The 22,500-nt window shown below is 45.5% G+C and overlaps 2 protein-coding genes across 4 annotated transcripts in view; one reads left to right on the forward strand and one right to left on the reverse strand.

Moving 5' to 3' along the window:
• Positions 1-851: 851 nt before the first annotated feature.
• Positions 852-3,919, forward strand: PDCD5 (programmed cell death 5). The gene is made up of 4 exons (XM_075837110.1): positions 852-942; positions 1,803-1,894; positions 2,122-2,193; positions 3,513-3,919. Exons 1-4 carry the CDS (start codon positions 891-893, stop codon positions 3,555-3,557), a joined length of 261 nt encoding a protein of 86 aa, XP_075693225.1. The 5' UTR covers positions 852-890; the 3' UTR covers positions 3,558-3,919.
• Positions 3,920-7,285: 3,366 nt separating this feature from the next.
• Positions 7,286-22,500, reverse strand: part of ANKRD27 (ankyrin repeat domain 27) — a 48,141-nt gene continuing 32,926 nt past the window's right edge. For 2 of the 3 annotated variants that reach the window (XM_075838429.1, XM_075838430.1), the window contains exons 15-29: positions 22,024-22,106; positions 21,293-21,408; positions 20,873-20,965; positions 18,812-19,009; positions 18,017-18,073; positions 17,803-17,916; positions 17,052-17,096; positions 15,940-16,062; positions 15,311-15,508; positions 14,740-14,859; positions 14,499-14,660; positions 13,637-13,739; positions 13,423-13,492; positions 10,911-10,980; positions 7,286-9,543 (exon numbers count right to left, since the gene is read on the reverse strand). In XM_075838429.1, the coding sequence (XP_075694544.1) occupies positions 9,070-9,543; positions 10,911-10,980; positions 13,423-13,492; positions 13,637-13,739; positions 14,499-14,660; positions 14,740-14,859; positions 15,311-15,508; positions 15,940-16,062; positions 17,052-17,096; positions 17,803-17,916; positions 18,017-18,073; positions 18,812-19,009; positions 20,873-20,965; positions 21,293-21,408; positions 22,024-22,106 (2,026 nt within the window). In that variant the 3' untranslated portion in view covers positions 7,286-9,069. The remainder of the gene's footprint in view (positions 9,544-10,910; positions 10,981-13,422; positions 13,493-13,636; positions 13,740-14,498; positions 14,661-14,739; positions 14,860-15,310; positions 15,509-15,939; positions 16,063-17,051; positions 17,097-17,802; positions 17,917-18,016; positions 18,074-18,811; positions 19,010-20,872; positions 20,966-21,292; positions 21,409-22,023; positions 22,107-22,500) is intronic. The other variant, XM_075838432.1, reaches the window with a different exon arrangement.

Here is a 22,500-nt window from a genome sequence, read left to right on the forward strand (position 1 = left end):
GGTGGTGGCGGGAGGCGATATTTTCATCTGCTGACATTGTCCTGTAATGTGACATTCGCCTCGAATAAAACAATGTGATTTTGGGATTTTAATTCACTTCTTCTACTTTGAGCTGCAGCTTCTATATATCCTGTATACATAGAAGCTTTATCTTGCCGTCAAAGCCGATTCCATCAGGTCAGCTGTACTGACGGCTCGGCTGAAAGCTGGTCCTGTGTGTAAGTGATACATAAGATCAAGACCCTATCGATCACATCTAAATTCATGTGCTTAGACTGTCACTGACGGAATCGGCTTTGACGGCAAGATACAGCTTCTATGTACACAGGATACATAGAAGCTGTATTTTTTTTTTATAAAAAAAGAATTTAAAAGTTGATTCAAATCACATAATACATTGTTTTATTAAAAAAAAAAACACATGTATAGGTACAAAAGTTTACATATCCTTTAAAAGATGAAATGAGACGACACCGAAAGTGGGATATTTAAACTCAGACCTCTACTGGTTCCTAAATTCAAGGGGTCACGGGGCTGTTTTTTGGCGCTGTTTTTGATTCGGAAACCACGCCATGAAACGGTCTAAATTGTCTCCCGTTGATTTCAATGGGAGGCGGAGGCGTTTTTCCCACGTGAATGCTTTTTCTTCCCGCGGTTCCGTCTCTGACCTCCCATTGAAATTAATGGGAGGCAGAGAATGCGTTTTTCGCTGTGGTTTTTGCCCACGGCGCTCAATGGCCTCTGCGAAAAATGCCCCGAAAACCGCGGCAAAGAAAATACAGGCACGTCAAAATCTGCCTCAAAATTCTTGTATGCACTGCAGGTAATGAGAGAATAGTTGTAGTTGATGTCCCTTTAAATTGCTGCTCTTTTATTACAGGGAGGAGGACATGAGGAACAGCATCTTAGCCCAGGTTCTGAGCCAGGCTGCCCGGGCGAGGTGTGAGTATTTATTCAGTGGGTTTTAACGTCATCAATGTCTTCAGCTTCAGCCATGATTAAGGACGCTCGTAGCGTCTGAAACGCGTAGGCTTCTCATTTACCACTACCACTTTCTTCCCTACACTATCAGGATGTCACGCTGTGCTCTTTATTCCTGATTTTAACTTGCCAATTATACTGGCCCATTAAACTTGGAAACATTCCTTCCATTTTATTGAATCGTCAGTGCTGGATCCAAACCCAACTTCTTCTGCCTTTGTTTTGTCTCTCTGCTGCACCACCCCTGACCAGGAGGTCCCAATAGTCAGACCCCCACCGATCAGACAGCGATGACCTATATAATCAATATTGATCAGTTATTTATGGGTAGAGCACCTTTTAGCAGTAAGGTCGGATTCACACGAGCGTGTTCAGTCCGTATATCACGGACTGAACACGCTCGTGTGAATCCGGCCTTACAGGCTCTGTCCATATCTGCAAGCACGCATTTTAAACAGAAAATGAAGCCATTTTGAAAATATCATCCTCCCGTTTTGCCTGCAGCTTCTATGCAGACCTATGTGTCTCCGTGGTAACAGACCACAAACCCTGTGTAGTCTGATCCTGCAGTTCTATTCCCTTCCATCGGTCCTCTACTTCTGGCTGACATACACCAGGACGTGTCTGGGATTGTTTTACAACAACTCTGTGAACCTACAGAAAATACATTTCCTTCACGTTCCAAAATCCTGAACATCCCCCTTAACCCGCCCGTAGACACAACATTACGATTGTGTCCGTCTCACGTATTGACAATGTTCCTCTGGTGGGAAATCCGTTACCTGCGATGAATGTCTCGTAATGACTTTTCTGTTTCACAGTGAACAACTTGGCGCTAGTGAAGCCTGAAAAAGCCAAAGCTGTGGAAAATTACCTTATACAGATGGCAAGATTTGGGCAACTAGGTGGCAAGGTGGGTGTGAGCCAATGTTATCAACCCGAAGTCCACACTAATTAAGTAGAATGTATTTCTGATTTGTATGAAAAGTGGAAATGTTTCTTGGGTTTTAGTACCATTGAATGGAAACCGTTAACGTGCTGCTGTTGACAGATCTTATTATGAGATGTATACTGAGTTATCCTAATAATGACCCAGGAATAATCGTCAGGCTGGTAACACACTCCTATTGCACTCCTCAGCTTTCAGAACAAGGTCTAATAGAGATTTTGGAAAAAGTGAGTCAACAGACAGAAAAGAAGACAACGGTGAAGGTAAGATGTTTATTTGAGTGCATTTTCAATACAGAACCACATCAGGGCTTTCTGGGTAGAGCCATTAACATTAGAGAGAATATATATGATGGGGGAGAGAGGGTGATATCCGCAGCATCTAGACTGGAAAGAGTTATAGTAGCTCCATGCATTTAATTTAACATGCAGTATAAAGTATGGTGGCCATAAAGTATTCTCTGTGTAGCTCATGCTATACAAGATGATGGAAAATCAATACTAATAACCTACAATAGGGCAACAGGCATTTGCTGGTGTGACTTATCCCATATTTGCCACTGTTTGCACACATTTATAGTCTGTCACTAGGGGGCAGTAGTGTCATTATTTTTAAATTGCAGATCTAAGTATAAGACAGAAAATGGAGATGCTGTGATTCTAGAAGTGCAGTAAAACTTTAAATATTAGGCAAACCACTTCTCCGTTTTCTGTATGACTTTTCTAGGTTACAGGTCTATTGTAGGGAGCGCTACACAGTTCTTAAAGGGGTTCTGTACATTAAAGCAAAGCGAATGCCAAAACACTGTTAGGCCTCATTCACACGACCGTAGCCATGTGCACGGCTGATTTTCGGGTCGGATGGCCGCGGAGTGTCACCCGCGGGCCGTGCGCCTGGCAGCGCGCATTCATTTCTATGAGCCTGGACCGCAAAACACAGCCGTAATAAGACATGTCCGTTCTTTCTGCGGTCCAGGCTCCTGGGCCATGCACAGACCGTGGAAACCAGACGTGTGTATGGGCCCATTGAAATGAATAGGGCCGCAATTCACCCGTAGATTTTCGGGTGAATTGCGACCGCAAAAATACGTTGGTGTGCATGGGGCCTAAGTGCTGGGCCTGCCTGGGAGGTTCTCTGGTCTGCAGTAGGCATGACACAATGTTATCAACTTTCCCCAGTGTTCCTTTAATAATTCGCTGCCGCACCGCAACTTTCTCCTGTACGCCCCGACCTCATCTGCATCAGTGAAAATGGAGAACGTGTTCTGGACGTCTCATCCGAGCTCTCTCCAGGGTCTGTGTTTATAGATCAGGAGCTGCTGGACCAGATCATGTTCTCCTACATCTCCCTGCTGGTAAAGTAAGAAAAGGCTGAATCCGGGAGAGGAGGGGGGGATGGGAAGTTGGACCTCCACCCTATTGCAGCATAGTAGAAAAAAAAACTTTAAAAAAAAATCTCCTAATTCAGTGTTCCCAATCTGTGGCTCTTGGCCTATTGACAGCCGGGCATCCTGGGAGTTGTAGTTTTTGCAGCAGACAGGCGTTTAGCGCCATCAATTAACCAACTTTTTTTTTTTCCCCAGTTTAACCGAAGGAAAGTGATGGACTCGGATGAGGACGATGACTGAGGTGGGGCCGGACGGGTACAGACGCCGCACCCTGGACACTAACTTTACATCTAGAAGCACTGAACTAAATGATACTCACACGAGAGAGACCTGATCTATGATGTGGTTTTGTTTTATTTTTTGTTTAATTCAGCAGCCGTATTCGGTGTTGATTTCCAGCTGACGGTTGTTGTAATGACGGACCACGTTCCACTGTTACAGCAGCGCTCGATGTGACACCCCCTGCAGTCACTCAGATATTACCCCCTTTTTAGAGAGTAAATTATTTGGCCTGTTTATTATTAGAACTTGTTTTGGACCAGAGGGGTTAAATCTGATGATTGTCAATTATTGCTGCAAAATAAAACTCTTCTTGTGCTGTATCAGTGGCTTCAGCTTTGTGACCATTATTAGTAAATATTACCTAAAAGAGTTCTCTTATACAGACTACCCCGTCCATAGTCACTACTCGGGTAAGTAGATGTCATAGGGGCCCCCCCGCGCCCCTGCAAAAGCATCTCCTGTTCTGGTGGCCTCGAGCCGTCCCTATATTACACGTCATCTGAATTGCCGCCATATAATATCACACATCCCCTGCAGCTTCCAACAACTAAATCTGCTCCAATATTAAAGGCGTTATTTGTGATGTGACAACCCCAAAGAAGGCCACGTCCACCGCCACGTCCACCTCCACCACCATTTCCTTCATCTGTTCCAATGCATTTAAATTTAAAAATGAAACCACTTTGTAAAAATCTTGATGACCAATTTTCTCATCATTTTGTCTACAGCTCCCCCCACTTTTTGCTTACTTACCAAATGTAAAGCCTCATGCCCACGACCGTAAAATCGCCCATAATTAGGGGACCGTTCATTTCTATGTCCGTGCAGTAAAAACCTGCCGAAAAAAAATAGGACATGTCCTATTTTTTTTTATTTTACGGACCGTGTGCCTATACTTTATAATGGGCGCACAGCTCGTAAAAACGGCCGGCTGTCCGCGCCCGTAATTACGGGCACGGTCGTGTGCATGAAGCCTTAGGAAGAAGTAGAGGGCAGGTGGGAGTGTGACGGCAGCGTCAGACCACACCCATTTTTAACCCTTTCATTGCCAAGGACATATGTAACACGCCATGACTGAGCGTGTGCCGCAACTAGATATCAGGACTAAAGCCGATAATCTCAGCTTTCCAATGATACCAGGCGCAATATTTGGAGAGCAGCGCTTGTTTGGGGAACAGAATGAAAAGTTTTACCTCCGGATTCCGTGTAGGGGAGGGGGAGCCCCAAGTGAGAGCAGGAAAAAAAAGATTGTCTGTTACGGTCATGTCCCCCCATGTACAGCCTCCAATGACCCCCAGCGAATCCAGGAACTTTTCTTCATGGTATCATTCTCTTTTGTGCTCCCGAATTGTCACATTTAAATAGGAACTACACTTTCATCAAACTTTTTATGTCAGACATATCAAAAGTTTGGATCGGTGGGGGTCCCGATGCGGAGACTCCCACTGTTGCTGAAACGAATGTGCAGAAGCCTCAGCTGAGCACCCTGCACCTTCCGCTGTGATCAGCGCTCCCTGTCAAGCTGAAGACGACATAGGCCCCATGCACACAGCCATGGCCGTAACCACAGCCCGCTATTGCGGGCATGGACAGCCGCCGGCATTTTCGGGCCGTGCTCCCATTCAAAGTATGCGAAAACGGCCCATAAAATGCCAAAGAGCGGACATGTTCCATAATTTTCAGAACGTTTCTACAGCACGGTAAGGTGTCCACAGCCAATAGAACCGAATGGGTCTGCAATTGCAGGCCGTGTTACTGACGATTTTTGCGGTCGTGTGCACGGGGCCTGACAGAGATATTCTACGAGTGACGTATTCTACCTGACAGGGAGCGCTGATCACAGTAGAAGAAACAAAGCGCACCCCGACCGACCCCCCCCCCCCCCACCACCGCCGATCCAAACTTTTGCTATGACATATCAGAAGCTTGACAAAAGTGGAGTTACTACTTAAAGAGGCTCTGTCACCAGATTTTGCAACCCCTATCTGCTATTGCAGCAGATCGGCGCTGCAATGTAGATTACAGTAACGTTTTTATTTTTAAAAAACGAGCAAGTCGATCTTACCTGCAAACGCTGATGCTGCTGCAGAATCAACTGTAGCCTCTGGTGCCGATGTGTCCTCGCTCGTCTGACACGATGCAGGACCTGTGAGTGACGTCACAGATCTGCACTGCCAGAAGCTGGGCGTTCTGAAGAGAAGTGGATGATACTTCTCTTCAGAGCGCCCAGCTAGTAAAAGAAGTAAACACGCCCCGATGTACGCACATAATACACGCCCAGTTGTACTTTTACTTTTAAACACACCCACTTGGACTTTTGCAAGCCTCATTTGCATAACTACAAAAATGGTCATAACTTGGCCAAAAATGCTCGTTTTTTAAAAATAAAAACGTTACTGTAATCTACATTGCAGCGCCTATCTACAGCAATAGCAGATAGGGGTTGCAAAATCTGGTGACAGAGCCTCTTTAAGCTTCCTGCACATGGGTCAGAAATTCTGTAGAAATTTCAGTTAAAAAAAAATTCTGCATTGAATTAGGTAGCAGCAAAGTGGATGAGATTCAAAAAAATATCCAGACCCTGTGGGGGGAAAAAAGCTGCAGAAAATATGTGCAGAAATTGACCTGCTGTGCGGAGTCTTGGCCTCGTGTCAATTTATCTTGCAGAAATTCTGCAGCATTGTCGTCCCATGTGCAGGAGGCCACGCGGCGGGTTCAGTCTAGTGCAGGGGTGAGATGATGATGATGATGATGGATATTACTTCCGATCAGCCCCTGCATTTTTTCACTCTGACTCGTCTCTGGATCGCAGGTATTTTTGATCTATTCCGTTCTGGTGATGGAGACGATATGTCCATATAGGCAGCAGCGCTACGTTGTGCGTCTCAGGCTCAGCTTGGTTCAGACTTTTTGCCACCAACATCTATTTAATTACAAACATTACACAGATGCAAAATTGTATGAAGGCGCCAATGAGTGTAAAGGGCTGAGTGGCACTTTGACAAGGTGCCAGATGTCTCCTTTAAAACAAAGTTTTACCTCCATACACTTTTTTTTTTTTAAATATTAGAATTCGGGTTTTGTATGTGAAAATGACCCTGCAGCAAGGGTTAATCAATACATACAAAGCTGCTTCATTTTTCACTTTAAATCGTTAGGACCATAAAAAAAATAATTGGTGCAATATACTTAGTGGCGGGATTCTCATCAGTTTATTAGACACTGTAACCAGATGTGCGTGTTAGTCCTTAGGCCTCGTGCAAACTACCGTGATATACGGACCTCATGTCGGCTGCATTTCGCAGACTGAATACCGTTCAGTGAGCCGGGCTCCTAGCATCATAGTTACGTATGACGCCCGGCGTCCCTGCCTCCCCGCGGGAATACTGTACTGAAACATGTTTTAAGTACAGGACAGGGGAGGCAGTGACTTAGAATCATAGTTATATATGACACTAAGAGCCCGGCTCGCTGAACGGTGTTCAGTCCGGGAAATGCAGCCACCATGCGGTCCGTATATCACGGAGCCAACACAGTCGCATGTATGAGGCCTTAGAAATAGTCCTCATAGGGTGCAGTGACACTGGTGGGGGGGGGATATTCCAGACTGTGTCGAACGATGGAGTCTGGAATATAACCCCCACCATCCCCCCTGTCCCCTCGCACATCTAGTAATGCAGCAGTGATACATTTTGAAGAGTCCTTTATTGTGTTGAACCTTTAGTATTTGGCACAGGTGAAAGGCACATCAGAAACACTCTGCATTCATAAATTATGTAGAAAAATAGACGTATGTATGTCATCTACTAGTGATCGGGACCGCGAAATATCAGAGCAACAATCTCCAGAAACCGAGGTCATTACAGATACAGGAAAACGAATTACATAATAGAAGTTAATCAATTAATTTGTGTGTGAAATGGCTTCAGTACATGGGTTATGCCATCCAACACCTTGGCACGGACTGGTTCACAAAGGCTCCATGACGTGGACTGTGGCACTAAATCAATTCATGGTGAATTCCAATGTTTCCCTGTGTGACATCACTACAAATCCCACCATACTGGATTCTTTACAACTTTCTTTCCCATAGGGAAATACTGAAATAGTGGACAATCTGCAGTAATGCTGAAATTGGAGTAATCACAGGCGATTCCGAACCTAAAAAAATGCCCTTGTGTAAATGATGTCATCACCCCTAATAATACGGCAAACCACTGCGGGATTGAAGCCGGGCATGGACTGGTGAATTTGCCCAATTCAACCTGTGGTCGAGTATTGATCGTTATATATATGCAATGGTGGGAGTGATCTTTCCTACTGTTTCAAATATTGCCATCCATATACTTATATGATTAGTAAAAGATGTAAGACTGGGTTTAATCTTGTCCATCAAAGAACCAAATTTCCATTGGTTGAATCAGGGCCGCTAGAGTGCGGAAAATACCTAAAGTCTTGTTATGGAAGGTCACACGTTCATAGAGGGCGCTGTACAGATACATCTGCCGCCCACACAACCTTACATGCATTTCTACAGCTTGTGTATTTCACAGTCAATTCTCTGAAAACCAGAGAAACCCTCTAAAAAGGTATGACATATTGCTAGGATATGCGAGTGGGGGTCTGACGCCCAGGATGCCCATTAATCCTCAAATTAAAAGGTAAGTTTGGTGCTGCATCCCCCTACTAAGTCCCCCCTGCACAACGGCGCCACTGAATCTGCTGCACAGCCGGGAAAAACTGAGGACGACAGCGCATTGAACCAGCACTGCACCCCGTTAATTCTCAGGATCGGTGAGTCCCTGGGAGTCGAACCCTCACCAATAGCAAAAAAATGGTACATCCTAGTGATCAGCCATCACTTTATGACATGGGACTAACCCTTTAAGATACCATATTGGATGAAAACCAGAAAGTAGGGGGGGGGGGGGGTAGTCTGAAAATCTGAAAATGTATCCCTGTCCTCAGCCAATCAGCAGTTGTGAAGAGGATCATGTGATGCAGTCTATTACTCCAGTTTGTGACAGCGTTGTGAAGTGCATGTCATATGATCCATTACGGGACTTTCATTTCAGCCCCCCCTTTGTTTCCCACCTACACTTCCTAGTCACAATTCTTAGTCATTCACATCTAGCGCGCAGCTTATTTGAGATTTACCTTCTCTGGATCATCTCGTGTTTCGTCTTGTAAGAATCCTACATGTTACGGGTCGGGCGGGAGGGACGGTGGTCGTGGAGATTGACTACTCAGTAAACAGTGTTTGGCATAGTGACACATTCATTAGATTGGACGAGTCCACAAGTAAATCAGACGACATTACAGACACCGCAGGTGGTTAGTTCTAGATCAGTCCTGATCGCCCGGCAAAGACACCCACAATGCACAGCATTCCCTGCAAGGGACATAGCTAAACCATAGCAGCAATGATCGGCATGTCCGCTAAGCCCTACAGTTAGTAGACCAGCCCTGGTTAAGTACTGACCCCGCCGACATCCTCTTGTTCAGAACCATCACAGCGGCCGGGGCTGCAAGAGTCAATCAAAGACCAAGACGACTCTAGCGCCAACGTGCAAGCTACACAACAGCATTCTGGGCCCCCGGTACAGTCCAAGTCGTTCAGTTTTTGGGTGTTATTTGTGGGATGGGTACTGAGTGGCCCCTGGCGGGTGCTCATGTCTGACAGCTCCTGATTACACGCTTCTCTTTCCAGGTCCTGATCAGCGGTTTCGGAGAGGGGAGAGCTGACGTCTGTCCCATTCGGAGTATCGCTGATGTCGCTTATGTTTTCGTCAGTGTCCGTTACACAAGCTACGTGAAGGCTGTGCCTCCTGGCAGTATATTTAGCCTTTAGAGCGGAGTCCAACTCGTCTTTCACACCTACTATGATTTCAGCACAGCTCCGGCCACTGTCTGGTCTCCCATCCTCCCGTCTATTGATGGAGAGCTGCAAGTGAAGGGGGCAGATTGTGAGGACCTCAATCCCGAAAAAAAGAAATTACCTTTAAACCGCTCCTTTATGCTGCTCTGAAACGGACACTCATCTATGGGCTGGATCTGGTATTGCAGCTCATTCCCATTCAAGTTAAAGGGGCTGAGCTGCAAGGTTTCTGGGGGGAAAAAAAATCCTAGACAAACTCTCTTTATGTTTTAGGCACCCCGGAGCCCACAGGGGGTCTAGATATTGGGTCCTCCATGTATGATCAGCTGCCATAACTGGAGGAACAGCTTGTAAGGCCAAGTCCAGATGTAGCAGACTTGCAGTAAATCCGCTGCAAAATCTGTATTTAACACAAGCAGATTTTGCTGGGGAATCAGCGCGGCATGGCCGAATTCACTGCAGATTTCTTCTGCAACATATGGACGGACTCTACCCTTAAAACTAAACAAGTACCCAAGAACAAGGGGTCCTCCAGAGCGAGCGTTGTTCTCTACACTGGCTTCTATAAACACTTCCCATGTGACTTTCAAATAGATCGTCCACAGACCCCATCCTGGATATTTACGGGAAAGGTGTGCGGGCCGAAGAAACTTCCGTAAAAAACAGGACGTCCAATTTCTTTTATTTTACGGACCGTGCTCCCCTACTTAATAATGGGAGCACAGTCCGCAAATTGGACCACAATTACGAGCACGGTCGCGTGCATGAGGCCTTACACAGACAACACAGTGATGTGAATGGGCACGGTGTAATGCTTAATTTCTCCTCTGGTGGCGCTGCAGGGAAAGTGAACACTTAAAGAGGCTCTGTCACCAGATTTTGCAACCCCTATCTCCTATTGCACACGACCGTATTTTCATCCATCTGTAAATACAGATCCATAAGCATCCGCAACTTATCCGCATATACAGAGCAGTATCCGCAAATACGGTCTGTAGTGCATCTGCAAACCTGGCACCACTTCCGTAATTACAGACGGCTAAAGTGTGCATATCCGAGCCGTAATTATGGACAAGAATAGGACATGTTCTATATTTTACGGAATGGACACCGATCCGTAAAAAAAAAAAAAAAAAAGGGAAAAGGTGTCCGTGGCCAATAGAAATTAACGGGTCCATAATTACGAATGAAAAATACGGTCGTGTGCATGGGGCCTTACTACCAGATTTCCCCACAGATTACAGCGGATCGCTGGGGGTCCCAGCAGGGTGGACACTTTGTGATCAGCATATTGTTAAGGAATCCTTCTAACAAGTAGGCATTGTGCCAAGCGGAGAACCCCTTTAATTGAAACCCGAGCAAGGGCGAACCAGGACTCTTTAGTTTTGGATGATCTACATTTAAATTGTAAAATGAATAAATCTGGTACAGACCTGATGGATTAAATCTTCATCAAAGTTCGGCATGCTCTTGTCTCTTCTCATTTTTTTCTCATTTATGGATCTGTGAGAAAAAAAACAAAAAAAACTTTTACACCTGGTAAATGGAGCAGAAGAAGAAGATCAAATAAAACAAGACTGTCAAAAATAACACGAAAAGTTCTCTCTATGGGATTGACTGGTAACGCCTTTGACTTCTATGGGCTCCGTATACTGAACTTGGTCTTCCCACTCCTGCCATGGTCCCTATACTTTGCCTGGGGCGGTGTCACACAGCACACAACCTCCCAGTTTAAGCACCCCCCCCCCCCCTCCCCACACACACAAACTTTTCCATAGGGCTACGGGGTGTAAGAAGTGGACAATTCCTTCAAGGACTTAAAATCACTGGTGGCCACATTGTTCCTCCGTGCAATAGGCGAACACCTGGGAACATCCCCTATATCTCAACTTCTCCGATCCTTTTGATTGTAACATGATGGTGTAAAAGAGAAGAGGGGATTCAGGAAGCGGAGATATGTAGATCTGTCTGGAGGAGTCCTTGCAACGGAGAGATCGGAAGCAACGGGATCACCAGTGAAACTTCCTTCCTTAAAGGAATTGTCCACTTTGGACAATGACATTCCATAGGTCTATTAAGATAATGGGAGGGTGGTCTCCTAAATGGGGGGGGGGGGGGGGGGGAGGCTTCTGCTGATCTAGTGGAATTGGGAAAAACGGGGCTCCCGTTCAACTAATACATACAAGATAGAAGCAGATCGTGTTCTTCCTCTGACAGGCAGGTGGGGGGTAATGCACAAGGTCGTGTTACATCACCTTGTGTAACCACTAAATCCGGTCATTTCGCCCTAATTGCAGTAAGTGCAAAAAAAATAAGAAAAAAAACCACCAAATCTGCTTTTCTCCTCGTGCCGGATAAGGCCATCTGCCAGGATTAGCAAAGAGAATAAAAAGCCACTTCTATCATTTCCATTAAGCAGAATGTACAAATCCCGAGATTGCAGCAAATCAACAAATCTCCTTTATCAAACTTCAGCAAGAAGAGAAGAGCCCGGGGCGCATATGAGGGGTCACCATGACAAAACCGGACCAGAGGCCACAGAAACGGGACAAACCACAGCGCCAAAGTCAGAAGTCATCAAGCACATTTTATATTTATCTGAAACTAGTTTTTTTAAAGGGATTCTCCACTTCATTTAGTTAGAATAATAAAACGGCATGAAATGGGGGAAACTAGGGGTGTATCCTTCACTGCTATAAGCACAATGCCAGTCCAGCTTTGTCATGTTTGACAGTCTAGTTGCTATGGATACTCTGCCCACCAACCAGTCTTTACAAGGGGGTTGTGAGGCAGCACGTCCCTAGCAAACAGTCTGTTCCTGATTACTTCTGCCAAAGTATATATAGCTACATAAACATACATTATACATAAAGAGTCACTGCGGACATACATTATAATACAGGATGTAACTCCGGATCAGTACAGGATGAGTAATGTAATGTATGTACACAGTGACTCCACCAGCAGAATAGTGAGTGCAGCTCTGGAGTATAATACAGGATGTAACTCAGGATCAGTACAGGACAAGTAATGCAATGTATGTACACAGTGACTCCACCAGCAGAATAGTGAGTGCAGCTCTGGAGTATAATACAGTATGTAGTTCAGGATCAGTAAAGGATCAGTAATGTAATGTACTATGTACACAGTGACTCCACCAGCAGAATAGTGAGTGCAGCTCTGGAGTATAATACAGTATGTAGTTCAGGATCAGTAAAGGATCAGTAATGTAATGTACTATGTACACAGTGACTCCACCAGCAGAATAGTGAGTACAGCTGTGGAGTATAATACAGGATGTAACTCAGGATCAGTACAGGATAAGTAATGTAATGTATGTACACAGTGACTCCACCAGAAGAATAGTGAGTGCAGCTCTGGAGTATAATACAGGATGTAACTCAGGATCAGTACAGGATAAGTAATGTATGTACACAGTGACTCCACCAGCAGAATAGTGAGTACAGCTCTGGAGTATAATACAGGATAAGTAATGTATGTACACAGTGACTCCACCAGCAGAATAGTGAGTGCAGCTTTGGAGTATAATACAGGATATAACTCAGCATCAGTACAGGATAAGTAATGTATGTACACAGTGACTCCACCAGCAGAATAGTGAGTGCAGCTCTGGAGTATAATACAGGATGTAACTCGGGATCAGTACAGGATAAGTAATGTATGTACACAGTGACTCCACCAGCAGAATAGTGAGTGCAGCTTTGGAGTATAATACAGGATATAACTCAGCATCAGTACAGGATAAGTAATGTAATGTATGTACACAGTGACTCCACCAGCAGAATAGTGAGTGCAGCTCTGGAGTATAATACCGGATGTAACTCAGGATCAGTATTAGTAGAAATTTTTATGCGGATTCATTCTATGTATAATAAAAAGAATAGTATCTTCACTATTACGTGGATATAACACATAATTACTTACTTAGATGGAGTAACTTCAGCTTTTTCAGGGGTCACAGGAGTTCCTGAGCTGGTCGGACTAGAGGTCACTGCTGGAAGGGGGAGGGGTTGGTAGGATTAAGGTAAAAGCATTTTAGTTTACTTTAAAACAGAGTTTTCAGTCTCTTATTATTTCCATTAACACAGATAACGGAGAAAAGGAAAAATTCATATTTTAAAGCCCATTATCATCTTACATTTTTTCCGGATGAGGCTGGGCTGCTCCTTGGATGCTGCTGCCCCGCAGTCCGTGGTCATGAGGTCGGCGGAGGACAGAAGAAGGTGTCTGATTCTAGAGTTCTGTGAACAAGCACACAAGTCAATCAACAAATGTTTTATATGGTTTGGTCTCTTAAAAAGGAAAATGACGAACTCCTCTCCTCACCCCCGGAAGTCTCTAACACAACGGTCGCTCTACTGCTGTGTAGATTTCTATTGGGATGTCGTATAGGAATGGTGTCAGATTTCTTAAAAAGTCATAGAAATCCCTATGTCTGAATGGGTTCAGGAACTTTATAAAGTGCGAGACTGGGAATTGGTGGGGTCTGAAACCACAGATCCACCCATAACATCTTCTGCCACGTCACATTAGGAATATAAAATTAATTTCCCCCTTTGAACACCATGTTATCAGGTCAAACATTCTGCACCCGTTAATTTATTAATATGTCTTTATAGCGGTCAGCTCTCTATACAGAGCTCCAAATCCCCTGCATAGACATAGGAGTCAAATATAAAATTTTGCCTGCCTGCAGCCACCACTAGGGGGAGCTCCCTGCATAGTCTTATTATTATGCATATTTTTATACTCCGTAAACTCCCCTAGTGGTGACAGGCAATAAAAACAAACAAAAAGCAAATGTATTGCTACTGTGTGTCCAAGACCACCATGCCCACCCTCACAGTATCTGCATGCTTATATAGGACCATGCCCATATTACAATACATAGCAAAAAGGGACTTCTCGTGTAGTGTGCACTAAATCTTACATCCAGAAGGCCCCTTAGTTGTGGATTGTGCTGAGAGAAACAATTAAACATCTGATGCCAGGATACATACTTCCTTGGCAAAGTCCAGCGGGCAGTACTGTCGCTTGTTCCTCACGTCCCCCTGGGCGCCGTACAATAAAAGGAGCTTGACTAAATCCTCATGACTCCTGCGGACGGCCTCGTGGAGAGCGGTGTTCCCTTTTACATTGCTGAGATTGACAGAAGCGCCATGCTGGGAATAAAACGGAGAAGAGTTGGTTATGGGGGCAATATAAAGTGGAGATTGCTCCCAGATCCAAGACTAAATATACCTCCAGTAAGGAGGACGCCATCTGCAGGTTGCCTGCGATACAGGAGTAGATTAGCGGCGTGTTCCCGTTCATGTCCTTCTTGTTCTTTCCTGTGCTGAACTCCATCAGAATTTTTACCACCTGTAAATAAAAATATATTAAGTTTCAATGAAAATCCAGATCGCTCGGTCGTCTACTCAGAGGTGAAGGAGTCTATGGGGTCGGATGGCTCCCCCATTCGCCTGTGTTATTTTGTCCCTGCCTTTCCTGTAGTGGTTGGAGACTGATGCGCTTTTTTTCCAGAACCAGGAGGATTATTTTTTATTTTATTCGTATGTCAATATGGCCGCAGTGACGGCTCATCCATACTCGTGTCACATGCACGGATCAGGTCATAGTCATGTGATCACAAGCGATCACGGTGGCCATACTGTTGACATACGGACGCGGGTTTGCGTAATGGGCGAATTGCGGCACCGGTCATGGATGAAATAGAAAACAAGACAACCCGAAAACCAGCGTTAAGCTCCAGCCGGTGCACGGTTTGGATCTCTTCCTGTGTTGCATTGATTCTCCGTTGGGTTAAACTCACCTCGAGATGCCCCTTGTGACAGGCCAGGTGCAGGGGAAGTGCCCGGTTCCCATTCTTTGCATCCACGTGAGCCCCGTGTTTCAGGAGCAGCGTCACAAGAACGGAATGACCATGCAGGGCTGCGATATGTAGAGGAGTGAATCCATCCCGGCTGGTCACATTGACCCCAAGCCCGTTGGTGGGAATCCTGCTCAGCTTCTACAAAGACATACCCCACAAATCACCTTGAAGGGGGTTTTCCCCATAATCAATATTTATTACTTATCCACAGGACAGGTAATAAATATCTGATCGGTGGGGGATTGACAGCGGAGACCCCCCCCCCGATCCCGAGCTTACTGGCTGTCCCTGTGCACGCCATATGAATGAAGCGATACTGCGCATGCTCGGCCACTGCTCCTTTCATGATCTATGGGGCTGTTGGAGCTAGGGGGTTGCTCCATTCATATGGGGCGCACAGGGATGGACAGGTAAGCTCGTTCTCAGGATCAGTTGGTGGTCCCAGCGGTCTGACCCCCACGATCAGATATTTATCACGAATGATCATCTATGTAATGCTCCTGCTCTTGGTACTAAGAGGGGGATTGGTGTTCCCGCTAGGGATTGGGGTTGTCACTACAAGGACTGACCTTCTGAACAGGACCACACGTGCGACATTGGCACAAAGGGTGACAGAACTCCTTCACCCCAACCAAGCAGTCCTCGAGTTCATCATCATAGTCATCATCCACCCACTCCAGGAGGTAACGGACCTGCGGAGACAGAGAACAAATTATAAAGTCAAGAGGTACTGCAGGCTGGAGTGCAGTGTGCGTGTGTGGAGCGCGTGCGTGTGTGGAGCGCGTGCGTAATAAGTCTGAGACATTGAGTGCATTAACATTTTGTAAAGAGGTTTTCCAGCCAGTTAAAATGTATTGCCTATCCTCAGGATAGGCCATCAAAAGTTGATGGGTCTGGGTCCAACTCCCGGGACCCCCTCCGATCACCTGCTTGGAAGGGGCCACAGCACTCGTATGAGCGCTGCTTCCCCTTCATTTCTTCTTTCTCACTGTGAATCGTCGACAAGCAAATAGCGGCGATTCCCAGTATTGCAGCCTTTTACCATTGAAGTGACTGGGAGAAGGCGGCTGCAATACCTGTGAATCGCCGCTACTTCCGTGTCAGAGATTCACAGTGAGCAAGAAGAAATGAAGGGGAAGCCGCGCTCGTACAAGTGCTGTGGTCCCTTCAAAACTGCAGATCAGAGGGGGTCCCGAGAGTCGGACCAAACCCATCAGCTATTGATGGCCTATCCTCAGGATTTTTATTGGTTGGGAAACCTCTTTAAATGGGAAGTAAACTTTTTTTTAAGAACTTTTTGGACATGTCAAAAGTTTTGATTTGTGGGGGTCCGAGCACTGAGACCTCCACCGATCGCTAAAACGAAGCGGCAGAAGCGCTCGGGTGAACTTTGTTTATCGGTTTTCCTTTCAGCGATGTACGGGCTCGATAGAAAGTCTAGGAGTCCGTACGCTACTCACTCGGCTTTCCGAGGAAAACCGATACGAAACAAAGTGGAACAGCTCTCACCTGAGCGCTTCTGCTGCTTCGTTTTAGTGATCGGTGGGGGTCTCAGTGCTCGGACCCCCACCAGTCAAAACTTCTGACATGTCAAAAGTTTTTTGAAAGTATAGGTGCACTTTAAGTACATAAAAGAATGTGAGCAAACCCCTCCCCCCCACAGATTTCCAGGGTACCGTACCATTTCCAAGTCCCCATCAGAGACGGCTCGCAATAGTTTCTCCACCTGAGACAAAAATATGAGGAGGAGGTAAAGGACACAACAGGTAATGATGCAGAATGAAAACATTTTCAGCGCAACACTTTCCTACAGAAAAATTTCCTTTGTAAGACCGCGACTATTTGTGCGGCGCAGCTTTCTGCAACGAACCCTACGGCTTCCCTAATGTTGGTCATACATACACCGGTCAGCTGACAGATCCCAATCTATGGGGCCTGGCAGATGGGAGCAACAAGGATGGAATATTACCGTATGATACTGTTGTTCCAGCTAGGATAAGCGGCAAATGAGGTGTTGATGACCGCTTATCATTACGTGTATTACTGGCTGAGCGAATGTGGCAGGGTCTGCTGTGATCCTACGTCTCTGCTGATTTTAAAACATGGCTTTTACCGTAGTCCTATTGACATCTGAATGTCGGTACAGTGAAATTCCAGTAATCTGGCAACTGATTAACCAGAAAAAAGATGAGCAAACCAATTAGGAAATTTCTAAGGTTAAATAACAGATTGATTTTTAGCAGATTTTGTATTAACATTTTAATTCGGGCTCCTGGTATGACTGGAGGTTAAAGTGACAAGTTCGTTTTATATACATTTCTATGACCATCTGAGAATCCATAATATCTGTTAATCCGGCACCTATTGATACTGGATTAAAGGAATTCGTCCTATGTATACGGTTTTCCATATGAGTTTATATAAACATTTACATCTTTGTACTTGCTTCTGACGTCATCATGCCTGGTGGACGGCGAGGAGAGGCTTGACTCGGAGGAGTCCTGGCTGATGGTGTCCGCAGATCGAGGAGGGGACTGGCTAAGGGACTGCACCAAGACCCACCGTAAGAGATACAAGGGGGTAAAATGAATACACAGGAATACGCAGATTTCACAATCAGCCCATCGCACTGTTGCCGTGCGTTACCTCAGAAATACTCGGCCTCCTGACGTCTCCGTGTGCAGATTCCATGATGGACAGAATCTAGGAGCAAAGTAAATGTAGAAATTATCAAAAATCGGGAGGGGGGGGGGGGGGGGGCCCATGACCAGCTGAACAATGAAAACTGTATCTTGGTAGAGTTGGGTGGTAACCCAACTGTTCCAGACTTCTGAATGGCAACCCAGTCTGATTGTTTGATTATACATCCCTTCTCCCATATCACTGCCGTTCAGGGGTCCTGAAAAGTTGGATGCCAACCCTTGTGGGAGCAGTGATGGCTGTCATATTGGTTGCCACCCAGCTTTCCCAAAAACAGAACATAGAGATTTGGAAAATGCTAAGAATTTTTTTTATTTATTGATCATGGCAGAATTCAAAGGTGAGAAGGGGCTGAAACAACAACCTGCGCTTTATATCGCACCATGAAGAGTTCTGCAACTTTCTCATCATTCTCTGCTTGCGGTCAGTGGATGGAAACATTCTGGTCTAGCCCAAGGCTGAAAACCTGTACAGACCTAATACTTCTCACAGCTGAGGGGTTGTTACAATTGTATCCATTATAGGCAATCTTTTAGAAATCTCTCTCCTGTCCTGATAATTCGCTACCAAGTATCAGTGCAGATAAAATGTATCACTCGGAGACAGTTTAGACTGGATACAAGTGCAGCAAACCCTCAGCTGTGAGAAGTATTATGCGGTCAACCTATAATCTAGAATATTTTCAGCAGTGAAATGCCCCGACGTTCCTGGAGACTTCATAGTCCAGCCGGGATCCATTACCTTGGCGTTCAGCGCACACTGCAGCGGCGTCTCCTTCCTCTTGTTGAGCGCGTTGGTGCCGGCTCCGTTCTGTAGCAGCACTTCAATAATCCCTTCATATCCCCAGCGAGCGGCGATATGCAGCGCGGTGTCGCCCTTCTCATTCCCACAATCCATTCTACAAGAGTTTACATCGTAATAGACTAAAGCCTTCACACACTGGAAGAACAGAGGTTACAAATCACACAAGCTGCTACAGGAACGAACAATTCTCCTATAATAAACCACACATCCCCCTTCCTTGTCCTCTTCTGTCAAGCGGTTATCAATTCTATCTGTACCTAAGAAAGTTGGGTAACAATACCTGCCTTTACAGCTGCCGCAGTGTTTGCCACCCAGCTTTCCTAAACTACTGAATGGCAAATCCGCTCAGTTGTCCCAGGATATTGCAGCAGAACAAGGCTTATTTGACATGGAGGAGTCTGGGAAAGCCGAGTGACAAGCCCAATGGGAGCTATAATGACTAGTGACCACCCAGCTTTCCCACAAATTGGCACGACTGAAAAAACAAACATTTTCAACAACTTAAAGGCGTACAGGATTAGAAAAACATGGCCGACCTAACAGTGTCAGTGGTATCACATGGTTTTCTAATCATGTACAATCCCTTTAAAATGGTAACTAAATAAAAAATAAAAAAAATAAACTTCTGACATTTCAGTGACATCAGAAGTTTTGATCGGTGGGGGTCCGAGCACTGAAACCCCCACCAATCGCTAAAACAAAGCAGCAGAAGCGCTGGGGTGAGCGCTGTGCGGCTTTGTTTCTGATCGGCTTTGCTCTAAAAGCCGATTAAAAACGAAGCGACACAGCGCTCACCCCAGCGCTTCTGCTGCTTTGTTTAAGCGATTGGTGGGGGTTTCAGTGCTCGGACCCCCACCGATCAAAACTTCTGACATGTCAAATGTTTGTTTTTTTTAAGTTTAGTTACCCTTTAAAAAGGTGGCCATACGCCTTAAATAGCGGTTGGCCGAACTTTGTCCATCCCAGCAGCTATTCACCCCCCCTCCCCCATGCACGCTCAGCCGAGAGTAAATGTGCACTCAATTGGGAGAGGGAAATAAGGGGGAATATCCATTGCCTGGCGGCCGATTATCTCCCATGAGAACAAAAGACCGAACTGGTTGAAATCCAACAGCTTAATCCTGGTTTCCCTTGACATGTGTCGTGAGTGGAGGGTCGAGGGGAGTCGCGGCACCCCCATACACATTAGATGGTTAGTCGGTCCCACCTAAATCATCGGTGCGTGGGCACCTTTATATTATTAGGAATTTTTTTGTGTTTATTTTAAGGGGCGAGTGCTCTACAAAGGGACCTAAGGGGTCTAAAAATTCACTCTAAGGCCTTATTCAAAACGGCCGTTTTCACGGCTGATTTGCACCCGTGCGGGACCCATTTTCACACATCACACATAGACTTGTCTATTGAGGGATGTGTGAAAAAACTGGCAAACATTTTTTCATGGGCCGTTTACAAGTGCAGAAATGGTATAAATTGTATTCGGTGAGTGGTAATATTTTAACCCATTGGAGCAGTTCTACCATGTGCATCATAAGATCTATTGCACACGACCGTGGGGATTTTGCGGTCACCAAAACCACAGATGTGTTGCGGTTCATTTGTCCACAAAAATCCTTTCATAGAGAATCCCCCCCAGAGTTGGTCACAGGATCCGCAAAGACAGTAAAATTACATTTCGTGAGTTTTTGCTGCCCGGACTCGCGGCCCCTATACGGATCCGTGAACATTGCGGTCACGTGCATGGGGCCATTTAAATGAATGGGTCTGTGTGCTATGTGCAAAATTGCAAATAGCACACGGATAAAAAAAAAAACACGGTTGTGCGCATTAGGCCTCACAGAATACAAGAAGAGCGCCACCTATAGGCGGCATTCTTATAATAGAATATAGCAAAATGTATAAATATTCCACACTGAGGAGTGTTGGGAATTGTAAACAAATGCACATAATGTAATTAAGTATATGAATTCTACAGCCATCCTGTACACAGGTCATACTTACATCTTCATGTCCATAAGTGCAGGCCAGGTGCAGCGGGGTGTTCCCATTGTTATCCTGTATGTCTCTGCTTGCCTTATAATGTAACAAGAGCAGCTTAAAAGGGAGGACGACACAAGAGATGTAAGGACCAAGTCTCAGAAACAGTAGGTCATAACGAATAATGCTGAAAATTTTATTTTATTCAGCTGCGCAGAGTATTATAGGAGAGAAGTGCTGTCCACTCATGTTGGTGAAGACAGGGCTGCGTGTTATTGGACCAATGGTCGGGTGTATTTGTGTGGGGGGATAAATGGAAGGTAACAAAGGAGATCGGTCCTCTAGCAGCGCAGAGTATTTTAGGAAAGGATTATTCAGATTTTATGGAACATGTTAAGGAGGACATGCAGTTAATAGCACCTCTGCTGTACATCATTAACTCACCGCTATCTTCTGATGACCTTTCTGGCAGGCCAGGTGGAGCGGCGTAGAGCCGTGGTAATCGGTGGCGTTCACCACTGCGCCTTTAGAGATCAGTACGTCGATAAACTGAGATTGGCCTAAAAGAAAGTGTGCGAAGTAACAAGATGAAAGACTTGAAGGTCTTAAAACTGTAGTGGATTACAGTGTCAACCTCCCCATATAAAACTCATGAAGACAACACCCCTTCCACATACAGGAGGGGGTCCCACGGTCAAGATTCCCCTCTGTTAGCCAGAGCGGAGAGACGCTACAAAAAAAAGGAGTGATTTTTGCTGTAACGGACGCAGCCAATCCATGTATTACATGTTCGACCATACATTTGAATAGTGGTGTGTAATATTACATTTCCCCTGCGGTGGTCATGTAGAGGAAATTTAAAAGGGTCGTCTCATGCCCCCCCATCTATAAGCCAGAACAAAAAGCCACTGAAAGAGCAGCTAGAATCCAGGTGGTCTTGAACGACCAATCATTTACTTCCCCAGCAAAATTATTTTTTTGCCAGAGGGTCCGGCAGCCTGGCCTGATGCGATCAGATGATCGCCCCGGGGGCTCGGTTTGTTTGCTAAAGGGGATGTCTGTGACGAGACAACCGCTTAAAAGGCCGGGCGCAGCTTCCACCAATTATAAAATCTGAGCCGGCTTCAAACTGAAAAGGAAATCTTGATTCAACAACCCCTATACAAGGGACTTACCACAGATGGCGGCAATGTGAAGGGGTGTGTAACCGCGATCATCTCGAGAAAGTGGAGTTACAATTGAAATATCATTTAGCTTCCTGGGAAACAAGAAATAAAGAAAAAACATCAAAACACTCAGAGAGAAAAAGAGCGAGAGAGAGAGAGAGAGAGAAAAAGAGAGAGAGAGAGAGAGAAAAAGAGAGAGAAAAAGAGCGAGAGAGAGAGAGAGAAAAAGAGAGAGAAAAAGAGCGAGAGAGAGAGAGAGAAAAAGAGAGAGAAAAAGAGAGAGAGAGCGAGAGCGAGAGAGAAAAAGAGAGAGAGAAAGAGAGAGAGAGAGAAAAAGAGAGAGAGAAAGAGAGAGCGAGAGAGAGCGAGAGAGAGCGAGAGAGAGCGAGAGAGAAAAAGAGCGAGAGAGAAAAAGAGCGAGAGAGAGCGCGAGAGAGAGAAAAAGAGCGCGCGAGAAAGAGAGCGCGCGAGAGAGAGCGCGCGAGA

Source organism: Rhinoderma darwinii, chromosome 9 (assembly GCF_050947455.1).
Source record: "Rhinoderma darwinii isolate aRhiDar2 chromosome 9, aRhiDar2.hap1, whole genome shotgun sequence".
Lineage (NCBI taxonomy): Eukaryota > Metazoa > Chordata > Amphibia > Anura > Rhinodermatidae > Rhinoderma > Rhinoderma darwinii.